Genomic DNA, 16,553 nt, shown 5'->3' on the forward strand with positions numbered 1-16,553 from the left:
CCGTGACCTCGCCGGTGTCCGGGATGGAGGGCGCGGGGATGCAGGTGCGGCACGGATGCAGGGTCCCCGGTGCAGCCCACCCCCCCCCCCCCCAGCCACACACACCAAAAGCCCTGCCAGGACCCCCCAGCCCCGGGTGCGAGGGGCTGGATGGCGGCACCGTGCACCCTGCAGCGCGCACCAGCCCGTGCCGCGCACGTGGTCCCCCCCAGGCCCGACGGGCTCCGGGCACCTTGGGGACAGGATGGCGAAGCCGGGGGTGGGGGGGAGAGGAAATATTTTTGCATTATCCCCCACTTCTTGCACAAGTTAATGGCAAAGCGGCGGTGGGGAGGGCGGCCCCGGGGCTATGGCAACGGCGCAGCACCTGCGGGACATGCAGGGGTGACATCAAAGTGGCGGCGCAGACGCAGTCTCCCCCCGCCCCCCCTCACCCCCTGCTGCGGTTTCTGCAGATTTGACTAACTTTCTCCGCTCCGGGGGGCAGGGACGGGGGGGGGCTGCGCCTAGCCCCGGGGAGCAGCAAGGAAGGGGGCCCGGCTGCGTCTCGGCCCCCTCCGCCCCGCCCCGGGCTCAGAGCCACAGCCATGGGAAACGGGGCCAAGGGAGGTCAGGATCCCCCAGACACCCCCAGCTCCACGGTGCCCCCCGGTCCCCAGGGAAGCAGCAATGGGTCTGAAGCAGTGGTGGGGGGAGCAGGATTGTCCCCAGCGCCCCTCGGGGGCAGCGGGTGTCCGGGGGCAGCAGCACTGCGATGGCCTCAGCCCCGCTCGCAGCCCGTCTCGCCAACGCTCGCGGTGGGAAGGGGGTCCCGGGCAAAGCGGTGGGGGAACAGGGGGCTCTGCCGTGGCCTGGGCTGGGTCGGGGGCTCCTCCATCGGTGGGGGGCACCTGGGCCGTGCTGAGGAGCATCATCTCCAGCCTGGGAGCACCTTCCCTGGTCACGGAGCACCAGTGCAGGGCCCGGGAGCGTCACCCCCGGCCGAGGAGCGTCGTCCCCATCCCACCCTTCGCTGTGTCCCCGCCGGGTGCCGGTGGGGGGGAAGAGGCTCTGCCCGAGGGGCCGAAGCCACTCGGGTGGGAAGCAGGTTCTTCTAAAAACAATCGTCTGCCGGGACTTTCCTCGCGCCGCCGAGCCTGCGTGTGACAATTGGCAGCCGCTCCCCGCGCTCTCGCTCCCCCGAGGATTTCGCCGGCCGCCCAGGTGCGCCGGTTGGCCGCGATGCAAATGCGGCGCCAGATATAACCCCGCCGAGGGAATGGCGCGGGAGCACGCGGCTCCCCGGGGGCTTCACTTCCCTCCCGGCCAAGCGAGGGGGGGGCATCAGGCGTGACGTGAACCCGCTGCCCCCGCCACGGTGCCGCCGGTGACCCCCCGTGTCCCGCAGGGCGTGCAGCTGGGAGCCGCGGGGCTACCAACTCCCCCTTGGTTGCCCCAGCACTGCTCAGCCCCCCGAGGGAAGGGGGCACAGAGGTGGCCCCGTGTCCCCCTCATGCCCTGCCCCCCAACTTTTGGGGGGTGCGGGAGCCCGGCAGAGCCGCCCAGCCCACGCGGAGAGCTGCCGAAGGCCGGCGGGGTCCTCGGCGGGATGGCGGGGAGGAGCGTGACTCAGTGAAAGGCTGGAGAATTGGGACGAGGAGGAGGTGGCGGCGGTGACGGTGACTCAGTCCTCCCTCACCCGCTCTCCCCTCCCCGCGCTCCCCGTCTTCGGGTGCCTGACGGGTCCCCGAGGGGGAGCAGGAGCCAGCCGGGATGCTCGGAGGATGCAGTTCAGCGCCCCGCAGAGTTTTATGGGATTTTTTTTCACGCCATACGAAGCGTGTTTCAACACGACGGGGGAAACGAGTTCCTCCCTGCGCTACCGTAATTACGGCATATCAGCAGATAAGGATCTCTCTGTCATAACACCAGCCCAATGTTTTTATCCCCCTGGTGCTTTAAAGGGGGTTTGGTTCCAGGCAGAAAAGGGCTGAGGGGCGTTTTAGCACCAAAACAGCTCTCGTTCAGGGAAAAGGCAGGGGATGAGCTGCGGGACTCACTGTCCCTTGTCCCCTGGGCTGCGGGCGCTGGCACCGTTTCACCCCGTCCTTCAGAGTCACCTGGCAGCGTCACAGCGAGGGGAAAATAACTCTTGGCGCTTGCGTTTCACCCAGGCTGGGAAGGAAGTGAGGGTAAGAGAAAAAAAAAAAAAAAAAAAAAAGGATCCTCTGACTTGCTTTTTTTGTTTCGTGTCGGTGGTTCGAGCCTGTCCAGCCTCCGGTGGTAGAAGGTGTCAGGAGAGTATGAAATAAGCGTGAACAATGTCAACCTGCTCAAACAGGTGCTAAAAAAAGGGCCGTGGGAGGGTTGGCGTGAGCCCTCGCCCTCCGCGCCCACCGGGATGTTTCCGTCTGACTGATGTGCTCCGGCAGGGGTGGGCGCAGCCCCCGGCGCCCCACGGAAACCCTGAGCCCACCCCACACCCGCTGCGGCCCCCGTGCTTCAGGCAGGTCCTGGAGCGGGTGCAGGCACGTGGGGTTGAGTGTCGCCTTTGCCCCACGCAGACGTGTCCCCGTGCAGATCACGGCGGGGGGGACACCAGCGATGGCTGCCGGCCTTGCTGGGAAGAGTGGTGAGAGCGCGGCTGCACGGGGAGGAATTTGAGGAGCCCGTGGCCCTTCCACTGTCCCCCTTCCCCAACGCTGGCTGTGAGGGGGATGCCCTGCGTGCCGGGGGGAGGGCGGTGTCCCCCCACTCGCCCGGTGTCACCTGCAGATCGCCTGGGATCCCTGGCGCAAACCTGGATGCAAGCATTTGCCAGCGCCGCGGCTCAGCAGCCAGCCGAGGCCACCGCTGCGCCTCGGGGCTCCTCCGCGCTTCTGCCGGAGCCCCGTTTCGCTATGACTGCGCTCGGTAACACCAGGGCGAGGAGGACGGTGCTCGGTGACACATCACATCGTGGCAGCGAGCGAGTCCCCAGGCTGGCAGCATCTCCCTGCCCCAGGGCATCCCGCGGGAATCAATTCTGCTGGACCCGGGCACATTTGGGCCGTTCCCCTCCCTGGAACACGTGCCCTGGGAGACAAGGAAAGCCGGGGCAGCCCCGGCTCGGAGAAGGGCGGGTTTCCCTGGACCCTATCGCTCATCCATTAACCAAAACTAAAGACCGACACCATTTTTCAGCAGCTAGAGGAGCAGACGCCCGTATCTCTAAATCTCGGGGTGTATCGGCGCTGCGCTGAGTAACCGGTTGGTGTTCTAACCACAGCCCTCGCCAGCAGCCCGGCAGCCCCGGTGGGAAGCGACGCGCTGGGCACGGGTTTCCTCACACCTTCGGGATCTGCAGATCCCAGAGGCGACAGGCGCAAGCGGCCGCAGCCCCGGCCCCGCTCCCCTCACTTCGGCTCACCCAGAGCCTGCGCTTTGCCGCTCACGTCCCGGCTCCGAGCGCTGGGATCTCCTCTGCTTTCGTGGCTGTAGGGAAGGAGCTGCGGTGTGGGAGGGCAGCGAAGCACCCGGGTCCCTTCAGCTATGACATACATGAGAGTTTATTGGAATTTTTAAAAAATTCAATAAACGTTTAAGCACAAGAGGCTCGTTTCTTTACGCTAAAAGCCCGTTTCCTGGTCCTCCTCCCTGCTGCCCGCTGGTTACGTACAATTCAGCAGTAAATAAAGAACCCAAGCGAGACAGACGGAGCAGCTGGAGCGCGTTCAAAGAGAACGGCCCAAACACAAATTTGTTTCATACCAAAATAACCAAACCGGGAGCAGAATAAATCAGGCTCACAACAAATACTGGCATTTTCCCCCGCTCTGTTTTCCCAGATGAGGTGATTTGCAAAGCTCCTCCGAGCTCAGCGACCTGCCCAAGCCCTTCGACCTACGGGCAGGGCCCAAGGGGCTTCCTTGGCGCGGCCGGGGCTCGGCCCCCAAGGGAGGGTGCCCGGGGAGGTCCCCCGAGGCAAGGGGAGGCACAGGGAGGGGACTGACCCTGGCACCGCACGGGGCTGGCTCTCCAGCTTTCCAGCCCTACTCCCGGGACACAGCCAAGGCCGGCTCCGGCGCCGGTTCAGCGAGTCGCAGGCACCCGCTTGGGGAGCATCACACAGCAGATAAACAGCACTCCAAAATATATTCTTTGGTTTTTTTTAATAAATGACTGGGTTGAAATTCCATAACATGTGATTTTTCAACAGCAGTGCTGTAACGAGGTGATCGCTCCTCAACTCCAGACAGAGCAGGGAGCTTCTTTTGGTTCAGCCCATCTTGAAATCCGGGCTCTGCCCGAGCAGCGGTGGGAAAACGGTGCTGTCTGGGCCAGACACTGCAAAAACCTCCCTCCTTCCTTCCAAAAACCGGGCAGTGTTGCTCAGAGGCGCAGCGGGTGATTGCTCACCTCGCCTGTGCAGCAGGGGTAGACGGCTGAAGCCCTGCCTGGCGGGAAGTGCAGAGGGACAGTAATCTGAAGAGTGCTTTCAAGGATCGGGTCGCGGCGTGAGAAAGGCACCGGCAGTGCTGCCTGACACACATTCGGCAATCTGGGGAGCTTCCTGTGCAAACAACAAGTTACGTTTTACTGTGCGCAACCTTATTCATTTCTGGCGAAGCATGAGGAGCGTTTTCATCAGCCACGATGTGCGTGTAACTCAGGCGAGTTCTCCCCCAGGAGAAGGCAGCGGGAGAGATGGAGTTACCGAAGGATTTACGGTAACCGAGGCAGGGAATCGGCTGAAGCCTCCCCAAGGCCAGGAAGCCCTCGGCCAACCGGGTTAAGCCCTTGGTGGAACCGCAGCATCACCAGCAGAAGGATCGTTGGTCACGCCATGACAACGGGTATTCGTCAGGGAAGAACCAACATCCACCCGCTCACTGTGTGTTCTTCCCGGTGGGGAAACTGGCTATTGGAAAAAACTTATTTTATAACCACACACGTAACGTCACACAAGGTAGCAAAGGAGTTCTCCTTCCCCCCAAGGATCAGCAGGATCTAGCACTTCTACAGCACTTTAGATACTCGAGCACTCCACAGACTAATTTATCCTCCTTCAGATGTACCCTTATCGGGGAAAAATGAATACCATTTTCTTTTTTGTACCATAAAATTCAGGGAGGGAGAAAGTATTTGAGCCAAAAGAGCAAGCCCAGGTCAGAGGGAGGAATGAAATTCAGTATTTCTGAACCCTCAGCACACCCCCTGTGTCTCTGTGCCCCGGCCTTCCCTCACGGAAACGGATGGATGCTCACGGATAGTGGCACGGCAGCATTGAAAAAGTACAAAAGCAACAGAGATATCAAACCATACAATGGATGCAAAAAGTCCATCAGAACACACTTAACTCTACATTATACAAAAATACTTTGCAAAGAATAAACATTCACTCAGCAAAACTGTTATCAAATTCATATCTTCAGCACAGTGACTAATAATACAGCTGCAGAGCAATGATTAGATTAAAAGAACTATTTTAAAAACCAGCTTCAAAGTAATGGTAAATACTCATTTTGCAAAACAGCACATTTCACTCCGAGGGATATCCCCACGTAAAACCAGACAGCGTGATTGAGCCGTCAGCTCCCACACACTCCTGTATGCAGATTCTCACGCTGTCTGCTGCCAGGACGGGGTGACTCCCGCTCCGTGCCCAACGCCGCCCGCCCTCCGCAGGGACGCTGCGTGCCAGGGCTGGCCACCCACTGGATGGCACGGCCACCGCTTCTGCCGCAGGGGCTGAGCAGGAGCAGGGCGGGGGCACAACGCCCAGCACAGTTTTGTCCTCCTTCTTGTCGTCCGTCAGAAAGGAGGACTTTCCATCAGTGAAAAGCTGGATTTCCCCCAGACTGCATGGATGAGCCAAGCAGTGATCTCACGGGGTATCCCAAAAATGCGTACTGTTAAAAAACCCCAGCCCCAAAATAGGGCTCATTTCTTATTTTGCTATTACCGAGTAAGATGCATGTGGGAGTGACTTTAAAGAAAGCGAACAGAGGGGTAAGAAAAATGAAAGTGTGGTTGGGCCACATGCTCTGTAATATTTAGGGGAAAACCTTTAAAGAGGAATTAATAATCCCTCCCAGACGCGTGTTTTCCTTGTTTCGGTGATCAGCCGTTTGAAGACGATTGGGATTGTAACAGCTCGAGAAAGCTCCTCCTACGCGCTTCTGACTCTACATCTGACCAAGCAGGGAACCCGGCAGCACAGCATAAAAACCTTTTGCGCTGAGTTAAAGCACACATTATAAAAAACAAACACACGTTAAAAAATAAAAACATCCTAAATGGCTCTTAATTTTCACAAAAATAAAGTTCATATAAAAATCGGGTCTCTGCTCCTGGTATTCTGTACAGGTACCGCTCACCACAGCAGCTAGGCACAGATGCTACAGAACACTGAATTATTTGTAAAAAAAATTTAAAAAGGTGTCACCTTCCTGTGAAACTTATTTTAAAACCTGGCATAGAAAAATATTCAAGAAATTTCTTTATACTAATTAACAAACAAACAAGCAAGCCTCCCCTCCGATCTAAACCAAAGCCTTTGACCTTGGAAAACCAGTCCTTTTATTTGAGTACTACTCTGTGCTCTCCTCGTGCTATGTGCGAGGAGAACTCGTATCGGTCGTGGCTTCTGTACCCGCAGACGTTGCACTCAAAGGGATCGCGGAACCCGTGGCAGCCCATGTGGATGGTGAACATCACGTAATCCAAAAAGAGCACGCGGCAATGGTCGCACCGGTAGACCCCGATGGCTTCCCCTTCCTTGTTGATGACCTTAAAGGCATCGCGGGGGCATATGGCGGGTGGCTTGATTATGTCATATGGCCTTGGGAAATCCTTCAAGGACTGGAGGCCGTTGCGGGCCTGAGCGGGGATCACCTGGCTCTGATGGAAGGTGGGATTCTGCCGCTCCTCGTGGTTGCTGTCAGTGTCTGTGGAGTCTTGGCCACTGTTGTTTGGGGAAAGACCTCTGTCGGAGGACAGGCTTTTGTCCCTGAGGTGGCCATGGCTCTTCTCCGCATCCTGCGAGCTGCCGTTCGGCAGGTCGGGGCGGGTCAGCGGAATGGGGTACAGACTGCTTATGACAGGGACCATTTCGGAGGTGGGAGCTGGTGGGGTCTGCACGAGAGGGCGCAGGGCTTCAGCCCCAAGGTAGGTGATGGCATTGTTTATGGCCTGGTCCATCATGCGTCCTTGCATTATGTCGCTTTCCTTTTCGTACATGAAACTTGAATTATAATTAACATCAAAACTATGTCGTTTCTCACCTGCAAGAGAGGAGAGGTATTAAATTACCCGGGTGGGTAGACAGGTATTTAAACTCTGTGATGCCCTTTCTAAATGGCAGTAGTCTATGGAAAGTACAGAGGCATGAAATGTTCTCTGCTGAAAGAGGCCGTTCATATATAAGTAGCTTTTGGGTGGGGTTTTCGGAGGGCTTGTTATTTTTTTAAAGCCCAGGCTTGAAAGCAAAAGAATCTAATAGAGGAGGTGGTGAGGATGCTTCCTGGACAAATCATCATTAATTTTTTTTAATTAATCTGGGACTTAAGGGGAAGAATATTATCAAAGCTACCATAGACTAACTACTCTCATCTTTTTTCTGGAAAAAGGCACATAATCATAAATGAAAATACCTGTAAAAGAGCTAATGGACAATGAACCAAATTATTCCATTTTCGGTACCCCTCTCTAACAGAAACAGTGCAGACATGGGCCGGCTGAGATCTGATGCACTTTTCACTACTTTTACCCATCTCACAGAGTCTTCTTTTATCTGTCCTTGGACACTGAAGTCAATTTTCCCCACTGTCCTCTGACAACTACAGCTTCCTCTGCACTACGCCTGGTTTCTTTGACCTCAGCACAGGTTTTCAGACAATCTAACCCTGTCAGCTACGCACATATGTATAGAACAACACATTTAGGGTCACTTGATACGGGGCTAGCGGAAGAGGAGTGAAACGCATTCCCCTCTGGGTGCACTGCAGCTTTGAAAACTCTAGACTAGACAGAAAGGGAGGAGAGCCAAGAGACGGTACCTGAAATTCCGCTCACGCCTCTTCTAGCAAGGACTAAGGCAGGGGAGGGTGGGCTGGGCAGCACACTGCAACTAGTTTTCTCTATGCCAGGTGCAGGGAGGAAATAAAACTGCACCCCAAAAGGACTAAAGTCACTTTTTTGATGAATGTCTAACAATAAGTAACCGAATTCTGTGGTTACATAAAACGTAAAATTGTTTATAGCTCTAAAAAAAAAAAAAATGGACCAGACCAAATGTTTCACGTGCAAGTGACTTGCAAACATCAGATCCACTAATCTTTTAGTTACGGTAACTGGAGTAGTGCAGATGTTTATCAGTCACCTGTCAACACCATGACTCAATGTATATGAAACTCATTAGGTTTCACTGCAGAGGCAGAAAACCAGGAGCTCACGTTTCTCTTATAAAACACTCAAAAAGGTTAGTGAACCACAAGAGTGTAACTGCTTCCAACCCTCAACAAAAACTTGCTATCCAACTTTACACAGAAGGAAACAAAACGATATAGCACATTTGTATGACTCATAAAACCAGCTCCAGGCAAGTGAAAGATGTGAACAAATTTGAAATTTAAAAAAAAAAAAAAAAGGGGGGCAACAAAAGCGAAAATAGACAGGACTCCCTGTAAATTTTGGGTTAGGATTGACTGTCATAAGGTAAGACACAAAAAAGGCAAGGTATTACCACTCAGGCTCTCACAGTATTCTGTTACTCCACTATCCTGGTGGCTTTTTAAAGTCCCCACAGTATCCCAGCCCGTCTCACTAAAATTACCAGTTATATCAAATGAAATGCAAATACCCAAATGCTCTTCTGACATACGTTAACGTGTCACCTTGCTGTACATTTTTAAAAGGCCACGGCACATCAGATGCGGACTCCTTACATGAGAGGTCAAGAAATGAGGCTGCAACCAGACCGTGACATTTCTAATGTACTTTGGGAGGAAAAGCATTACATAAAGAATGGCTTCTCTCTCTCTCTCCCCTCACTGTCTCAGCAGACACCCCAAGGCAAGCACGCGTCTGACTTCGATATCTGAGTAAGAAGCCTATATTTAGGTAGGCTGAATCTGTATGAAAGTGCCACAGAAAGTGCTAATCGTACATCCAGAACGACAAGCTATGGCACCGCATCGCAATCAAGCGGACGGTGAAATACAGCAAACCTTTCCATGGAGAGAGACAAAAGCCAGAGCAGTGCTTCACTCCAAACCGACAGCAATCAGTCAGGATTTGAAAAGGGGAAAGGAGTATATGGGGACTGAGGGGTGCGTAAAATGGACCGTGCCAAAAGCAGTTGATGTTTTATCTCTGGAGCCGGCAGGACAATGTAATAGATTATTCTGAGTTAAGCTGCTATCTGCACCAGGCAAAGTGCCACAAAGTTACTGAAAAAACACTACATTAAAAATGAAATTACAGGTTCTCTAACGTTCATTTACAAAGCAGCCACTGGTTAGCACATCTTTCCTTTTTTTTTTTGTGTCTCAGTGCAATGCAAAAGCTTTCCCCTTCAAAATTCACACATGAGCCATAGCATATGACACATGCTCATGTGCTGCTCAGTGATGCTTCGCTTACTCTAAAATGTAAGTAGATTTTTGTAACCCGATGAGGTGTGGACACTGGGAACAGGGAGTGAACCTGCTTCTGGCTGCTGTGCTAACCAAAGCAGGCGATTTCTCATTAAACTTCGCACACTGGGGGGTCATGGTGGCTGTTACTGTGTCAGAACTGCACTAGCACTTTTACCACCATCGGAAATAGATTTTTACTCCCGATCTCAGGGTGAACTTGTTTTTAAAAAGGAAGAAATAGAATTCTGTGGGTCAAGATGCTCAGCTGATGTAAACTGGCAGAAATGCATTGACTGCACCGGTTACTTCGCCTTGCGTCAACCGAAGATGCAGCCCCATGCGTGTTTTATACAGCAGCAAAGTACCACCAGCACGGGTATCTGCTCTGCTGGGCTATTTTCATTTGTTGTTTTTTTTTTTAAAAAAATCTGTTCATTAATCAAACCAGGAAGTACAAAAAGACAGGGTTTGTAGATTTGGTCTATAGGCATGCAAAATAGAAATCCACAGCAAAATAGGAAACACGAAGTCATAAACTTCCATTCAAAGCCTTGTTCTCTCGTAACTAAAGGAAAAGCTGAGGACAAAATCTTTGCAGGAGAAGCCTTTGAAGGAGGGCTTAGAGGTGAAGAGGCAAGTATACGGTCTGCTGATCTGTGTCCCTGTTTGAGACCTATATTTGTGCACATGAAGTAGCTACTGAAGATGAAAATGTGAAAAAATGAAGTGGGCAAGACTCCTGGTGCTTGTACGAATCTCTGTAGAGCCCTCAAATAATAATAAAGGGTTGGGTTTTTTTTCCAATCAATAGACTGCATTCACAGAAATGAGCCAAACAAAGATGCCTTGTGAGTATACATCTCTATCCCTTCTTCCTGACAAAATGAAAAATCAGCAGCAGTTCTGAGAACGCCGTTTCCCAAGAAATCACAAAGCTGTCCCGGCAGATTTGCACTCCTACACATGCAGTTCAGAAAGTCACAGAAGTCAAATCAAGGTCGGACAGACCGCTCCTGCAAACATGCTTCCCAGGGATAAAAGGGACCAAGCAAGTAAGTTTTTCCACACATTACCTAACAAGAACATGCCAATCGCATAGGTTCTAGAAAAATCGTAAGTTTCAGAAATGGGCTATTTTGTTCCTTTAGGTGAACTGCCCTGGGTCCTCCAACTTCTCCACAAAAACCCGTGCATGACGCGGTATCAGTTCATGCCATCTGCAGACCACGTTGAGCACAATCACAAGTCAAAAAGGGATCTAATCCATACGGTAACTAGTATGCTGGTAAAACAAATCAGAAAAACACTAGTGCTTAACTCTAAGCATATGCTGAGTGGTTGCGTCCTGCTGCAGGATGTGTTTAATAAAATACACAAAGATTGAATTGGTAGCAGTTGTAAAACACGAGAGGGTGAAGCTGATCTCAGTGCTAAAAAAAAGGTAGCTAAAGATTTTGAAAAACATTTGCATTAGTATTACTGTTTGAATCACAGCATGACATGTAAGGTCTAAATCACATAGTCAACAGTTTCAATATTAAGTACCCAAAGGCACTCAGATGGAGCATGCTGGTGTTACTTCACTCCTGTATAAAAAGGTGACCTTTTTAAAGCCATAATAAGATGTCTAAATAAAAGTTATCGGTTTTCATAGATGAAAGTCCGTTGCTACACACTAAATCCAGTACGAGCTACGTTACCTTCAAAAATCAGGTTGCTTTTATGGCTTTAGCAGCATACCTTTACCTAGGTTTGGCCCTTAGCCCCAGACGTTCGAGCCAGGTCCTGAGAAGGTCCCTCTGCCAGGTGGGTCTGTGTGACAGCGGCTGGTCCCTCCCTGCACACTCAGCCCCACGCTTCTCCCCTCCCCAGTCATGTGTGACAACACCAGCCCCCACACAGGCCCCCATTTAGAGTAAGAAAAATAAGCGCTCAGTACCTTATATAACCATACGGAATATAACATTAGGCATTATTAGTACTAATATTACAGAACTGCTGACTAAGTCAGGTCTTTGCCCAGGACACAAGAGTTGCATTTTATTTTCTTAAAAGGCAAGTTAATGAAATAAGACTAGCCAAGAGGATCAGGCGTTCACTGAAACACAAAACCTGCCAAACTAGTATTTAAGATCCCCAGCATGCAAAACTCTGATCATATAAAATTAAATGCAAAGAAAATGCTATGGAAACATCTTGTTGCTTAAATTACCACAAGAAAGGATTTGATATTTTTTTAATCATATTCAAATTCAGAAGGATGACTAACAAAATCCAATACTTTTCTGTCTTTAGGCCTTATTCCACACATGCATCCTGCAAGTATCTTCAACTCCTGCTGACTAGAAAGAGCTCTCAGCTCTTAACAGCATTAAGCCTTCCTGTTCTTTTCCTGTAAAGAACCTAGCAGAGAACATTTCAAATGCACAGGTACAGAAAACAACACACGCAAGCTCACAAAATATATTTGTACGTTGCCTGCACAAATGGACACAAAGCACAACAGCAGCTCCCATCCAGTTTAAGTATCTAACAGAATATATTCTGTTACTTTAATCAAAACCCTACAACAAATCCCTAAAAGCATATCAAAACAATCAAAGTTACTTTATTTATATTCTTTTGTATTAGACTAGATTATAAACTTGAGAAGGATATTTAAAGTAAGCAGAGGCATTGTACCATAGGTTACCAACTTGCACATATTTAACTGTTGCAGATGAAAAGGTTTTTTGTTCTTACCAATAAATTTCTGAGGCATTGAGCTTTTTCGCTTTGCCACGTTGCTTGCTAGCCTGTCCAGCACAAGGGCTCTTTCACTCCCCATCTCTGCCTTGATGTGCCTTGCCTCCACGCTTGCTAGTTTGGAAAATGTGAAAAGAAAAAAAAAAAAAAAAACCAAAACAAAAAACAACACGTAGGTGAAAAGGAAAAAAAAGCAAAAAAAAAAAGAAAAAAAAAAAGGAAGAGATGAATGGTTTAATCTCCGGAGTTTGCCACACTAACTGGAAGGAAACAGTTTGGAGATCTGATGTAAACTTGTTTTGCTTTTTCTGTCGTTCTTGCTCTTTGCGTCTTGGGCACCAGTTGCGGTCAGTGGAAGCAAGCACAGAAACAGACACTAATCTTGCAGTCCTGAGCTCATGCAAGGAGAGCATAAACCATACAAACCCAATATCTTCATTAGCAAGAGGAAGTGTAAAATAAACTGGCTGGAAGGGTTGGTTACAAAATGTAGATATAACCTCTGTCAGCCTTTCTTTTTTATTCTGAGTAAGACTGTGTGACACCTGCAGACAGGCACAGTGCTTCAAAACTTCAATATAAGATATTCAGTGCTCTTGCTACACTTTTTAGATATCAGTCATACCTAGATGTCTTCCTAACTAATCACTAAGAAACTTGTATAAAGCCTATCAACATCAACACATCAATATAGTCTTTCAATATTCACTTCTAACTCTTGTTTTTCAGGTGTCATTATCACTGAATGCTGCAGCTAAAACTCATTAAGAATGTTTTCTCTCTGGCACACTTGTAAGCATTAGCATTAGGTGTTTTAAAGCTCATTGTGACCTCCAGAATTTCTAATTTTAGGAAAAGTACACGTGCCCTATGACCGCTCCCTTGAGCCTGGGCCACTGGCTGTTTTAAGGATCATCCTATTTTCCAGAGTTCTCCTTCAGTGCCTGCCAGTGCCCATCATTTCACGGAAATTACTGCTCGCCCTCACCTCATGGAGGCTGCGCAGGCTTTTGAGCTGGATCAGCCAAGCTGAAGGACTGCCACCTCATATCACTACTGCCAGACTAATATTGAATATAACTGCTGCGGCTTCCCCCCAGAAAGCTTGCTCTTGCCTGAAGAACAAAGTACCGGTAGTGGTACTTTTATATTAAAAAGTAGCACTAGGAGTTTCAGAATTAGGGACCACTGTGGTGAAAACTAGACCCATTTTAAGAGACTGACCATGCCTTTAAGAGTTAGTACCCAAGTAGAGGAAAACTGAAGACAAGGAAGGGTGATCTGCTCTCCCAAGGTAATACAAAAGGTCAGATCTCACCGTGAAAGAATCCTGGCTGCTGTTATTGTGCTATTGCACTAGCATACCTAAATATATGAAGCGTAATCTACATAAGAGGAAAATGCCAGAGGAAAATGATACAAGCACTTTGGTATCACTTTAGTCCTGCTAAATGCAGTTTTATTAAGTATTGGACTTAAATTGCAATTTGCTAAGTACAGCAAGTGATAAAAATGCCGTATCATCCTTCCATAGCCTAGTGTGCAGCACTTCCCTACACATTTCAGTCAGACACTCCTTACCTGTTTATTATTGCTGTTATTGATATCATATGAGCTTCAGTCAGCACAAACCATGACTCACCAAACCTCAGCCAGAACCATTTGTTAATGTTTGTTCAGCATTTTGAAAATGTAAAGTGCTTCATAAGTACTCGATGCCACAAACTCTAGCTACAAATATGACTCAGGATGGATGGGATAACAGGGCTCAACTCAGCCCTACCTGAGTCCTGTTTCATCAGGCTGTAACCCCATGATATGCATGATAACCAGACCACAGAGGGCATGCATGCACAATGCCTTAGAGGTAATAACACACTACTTTTCTAGTCTGGTTTTTATTCCAAATTACTCTAGTATGTTTAGAGACTTACATAAATACGTTCATCAACTGCTAAAACACACCTGCTTCCAGCATGAAATACCAAGACGCTACGTAAGAGTTTACATGAAGTGAGACAAAACATCAGATTAAGTTGAAACTCTAAGGGAAAGTTAGGTAGGCAGAGCATAATCATCCGTTTGGATTTTGGCCAGAAGCTCTAGTTAATTCTTGAGAATAATGTCATGGGGTTTTTAATTTCAGAACTTCTGTTTAACTCTCATGCTGCAAAAACCAGAATATGCTTTCTGAGCTCTTTATATTATCTTTAGATAACTAAAGTTCAAGGTTTGAACTATCCCCAACCTAGAATGCTCGTAATCTTGACAGGATCATTGCACAAGTCATTAATAATAGTAATTTAAATTTTAAAAACCCCAACAGCCCACAACTACCCTGAACAAGGCAACAATACAAACAGTGCTGTATATTCAAAAATTTACATTGTAAAGAAAAAGAGAAAGAAGGAAAACACAATTCATCCATGTCAGAAAAGCAGGTCCCTGGTCTCTACCGTTTCTTCGTTTTTCTTACTCTTCTAGTTCCTCTTTTTCTCAATCTTTAATTTCATGAGTTGTACTCATGTTCTTTTAAAGCTTTAATTTCACATTTTCAGAACCTTTTTCCCCGTCTTCCGACAGAACTCAAAGAGTGAAATTTCTGTACGTCCTTTAGCCAGCCCTACAGACACACTGGAAGCTCCACGCAGCGTATCAGTGACTACTTGTCTTGTCAACGTTATTTATGTGCCACCAAGGGAACTTTATTAAATTAGTGTCAAGAGGGCAGACAAGCGGCTTCCTGCAGAGGTAACAATAGTCTTTACTCAGACAAGATTGCTGAAAAGACAGTAACTATTGACCTACATAATATGTTCTGGGACATCTGCAAGTACCAATCTTCCATCTTGATGTCTGTCTGCCATTTTATTTTAACGCTGAGGTTCTTTTCTTTCACATTTAGATTTTCTACTCCTTGCTAATGGCCATTTTTTCCTAAAGAAAAAAAAAATCTCTATTTATGGGCCACAAAAAGTCTTTGACAATGTCTTCATAATACAGCCTTCGGGACACAGTATCTGCTGCCACTGAGACACAGGTGGTTACACGGGTTCTCTCTCACAACACTGCTCTCTCTACCCAAAAGCTAACTTAAAATTATCTCACCCACCTCTCCCTTCTGGACCACTTATTAAACAAGTCAAGAATAATATTTAGTATTTAGGAAACATTTTTTTTAATCACTCAAAATTCTCTAAAGACTTCTTGACAGAGAGAAATAATCATGCCCTGTCTCCCTCTTCAATTACCTTACCCACTGGGTGATTCCACTGCACATCGTGACATTAGTTTAAAGAACTAATTATCTAACTATAACATGTATCTAAAAATAAATTTCAGGCTGGATTGACAGAAATGGTCAAGTGCTTTGCTCAAAGTTACTCTGAGAAAGAATAATAGTTATAAGGAAAATCGAGACTTCCAAAGCACTTAACCTATTTCAGCTTGAGATCTTGCAATGTGCTGCAAGTTAAATACTCCTGATGGTTCACCTGCATGGCCAGAGAACAGCTGAAACTCTAAGGATACTGAAAGAAACCCTGCAGAACAAATAACTCATCCTCTTCGCTCCACTTCAGATCTCTGATCACTGTCTCGCGTGTGCCTCTGGAATTACATGGAAAGTAAAGCTCCCAAACATTGTGTTTTAACACAGTAGTGGGATGGGGTTTAGCTCCAATGTCATGACCACTTTTAAGCCTGGGTCACCATGTCCTGCTCAGCCAACACTAGCGACGGACTACAGCCTTCCCTCCTCACCACCTGAGGTGTCTCTGTGGTGCTTCTGAGGGCTGTTGCCTTCCTCAGTGGTCTGTACGCTTCAGTTGTGATTTCATGTTTATAAAACACTTCCAGAAGAAAATTTTTGTACAAATGTGATTTATCCATTATGAATGGCTACTTATGTTTTCTTGGAATCGCTGGCTGATGAACCGCCTCTCTACAACAGTGCTGTCACCTGGCCATCATATCATTCAGTAGAGGTACAGAGAGCAGATACTCTTCTCCCAGCCCAGAGTACAAACACACGATCATTTAGCCTGTACTGAATTGTTTCCATAATGTGGTTTCTGTCACACCATCAATGTAAGTATAATTTTTAGAACATGCGGGCATCGTTAACAAAACCCTAAAGTACTAAGCAGAGCTCAAATTAGAGGCATTGCTTCCTGTAGCATCTCTATGTGGTCACTAAATAATGGAGAG

The 16,553-nt window shown here is 48.5% G+C and overlaps 1 protein-coding gene across 6 annotated transcripts in view; it reads right to left on the bottom strand.

Annotated features, from left to right (window-relative positions):
* Nucleotides 1–4,123: 4,123 nt before the first annotated feature.
* Nucleotides 4,124–16,553, bottom strand: part of IKZF3 (IKAROS family zinc finger 3) — a 37,053-nt gene continuing 24,623 nt past the window's right edge. For all 6 annotated transcript variants that reach the window (XM_063354689.1, XM_063354688.1, XM_063354687.1 and 3 more), the window contains 2 exons: nt 12,342–12,458; nt 4,124–7,244 (listed from right to left, as the gene is read on the bottom strand). In XM_063354689.1, coding sequence (XP_063210759.1) covers nt 6,541–7,244; nt 12,342–12,458 — 821 coding nt within the window. In that variant the 3' untranslated portion in view covers nt 4,124–6,540. The remainder of the gene's footprint in view (nt 7,245–12,341; nt 12,459–16,553) is intronic.

The sequence above is a fragment of the Chroicocephalus ridibundus genome, chromosome 17 (genome assembly GCF_963924245.1).
Source record: "Chroicocephalus ridibundus chromosome 17, bChrRid1.1, whole genome shotgun sequence".
NCBI lineage: Eukaryota > Metazoa > Chordata > Aves > Charadriiformes > Laridae > Chroicocephalus > Chroicocephalus ridibundus.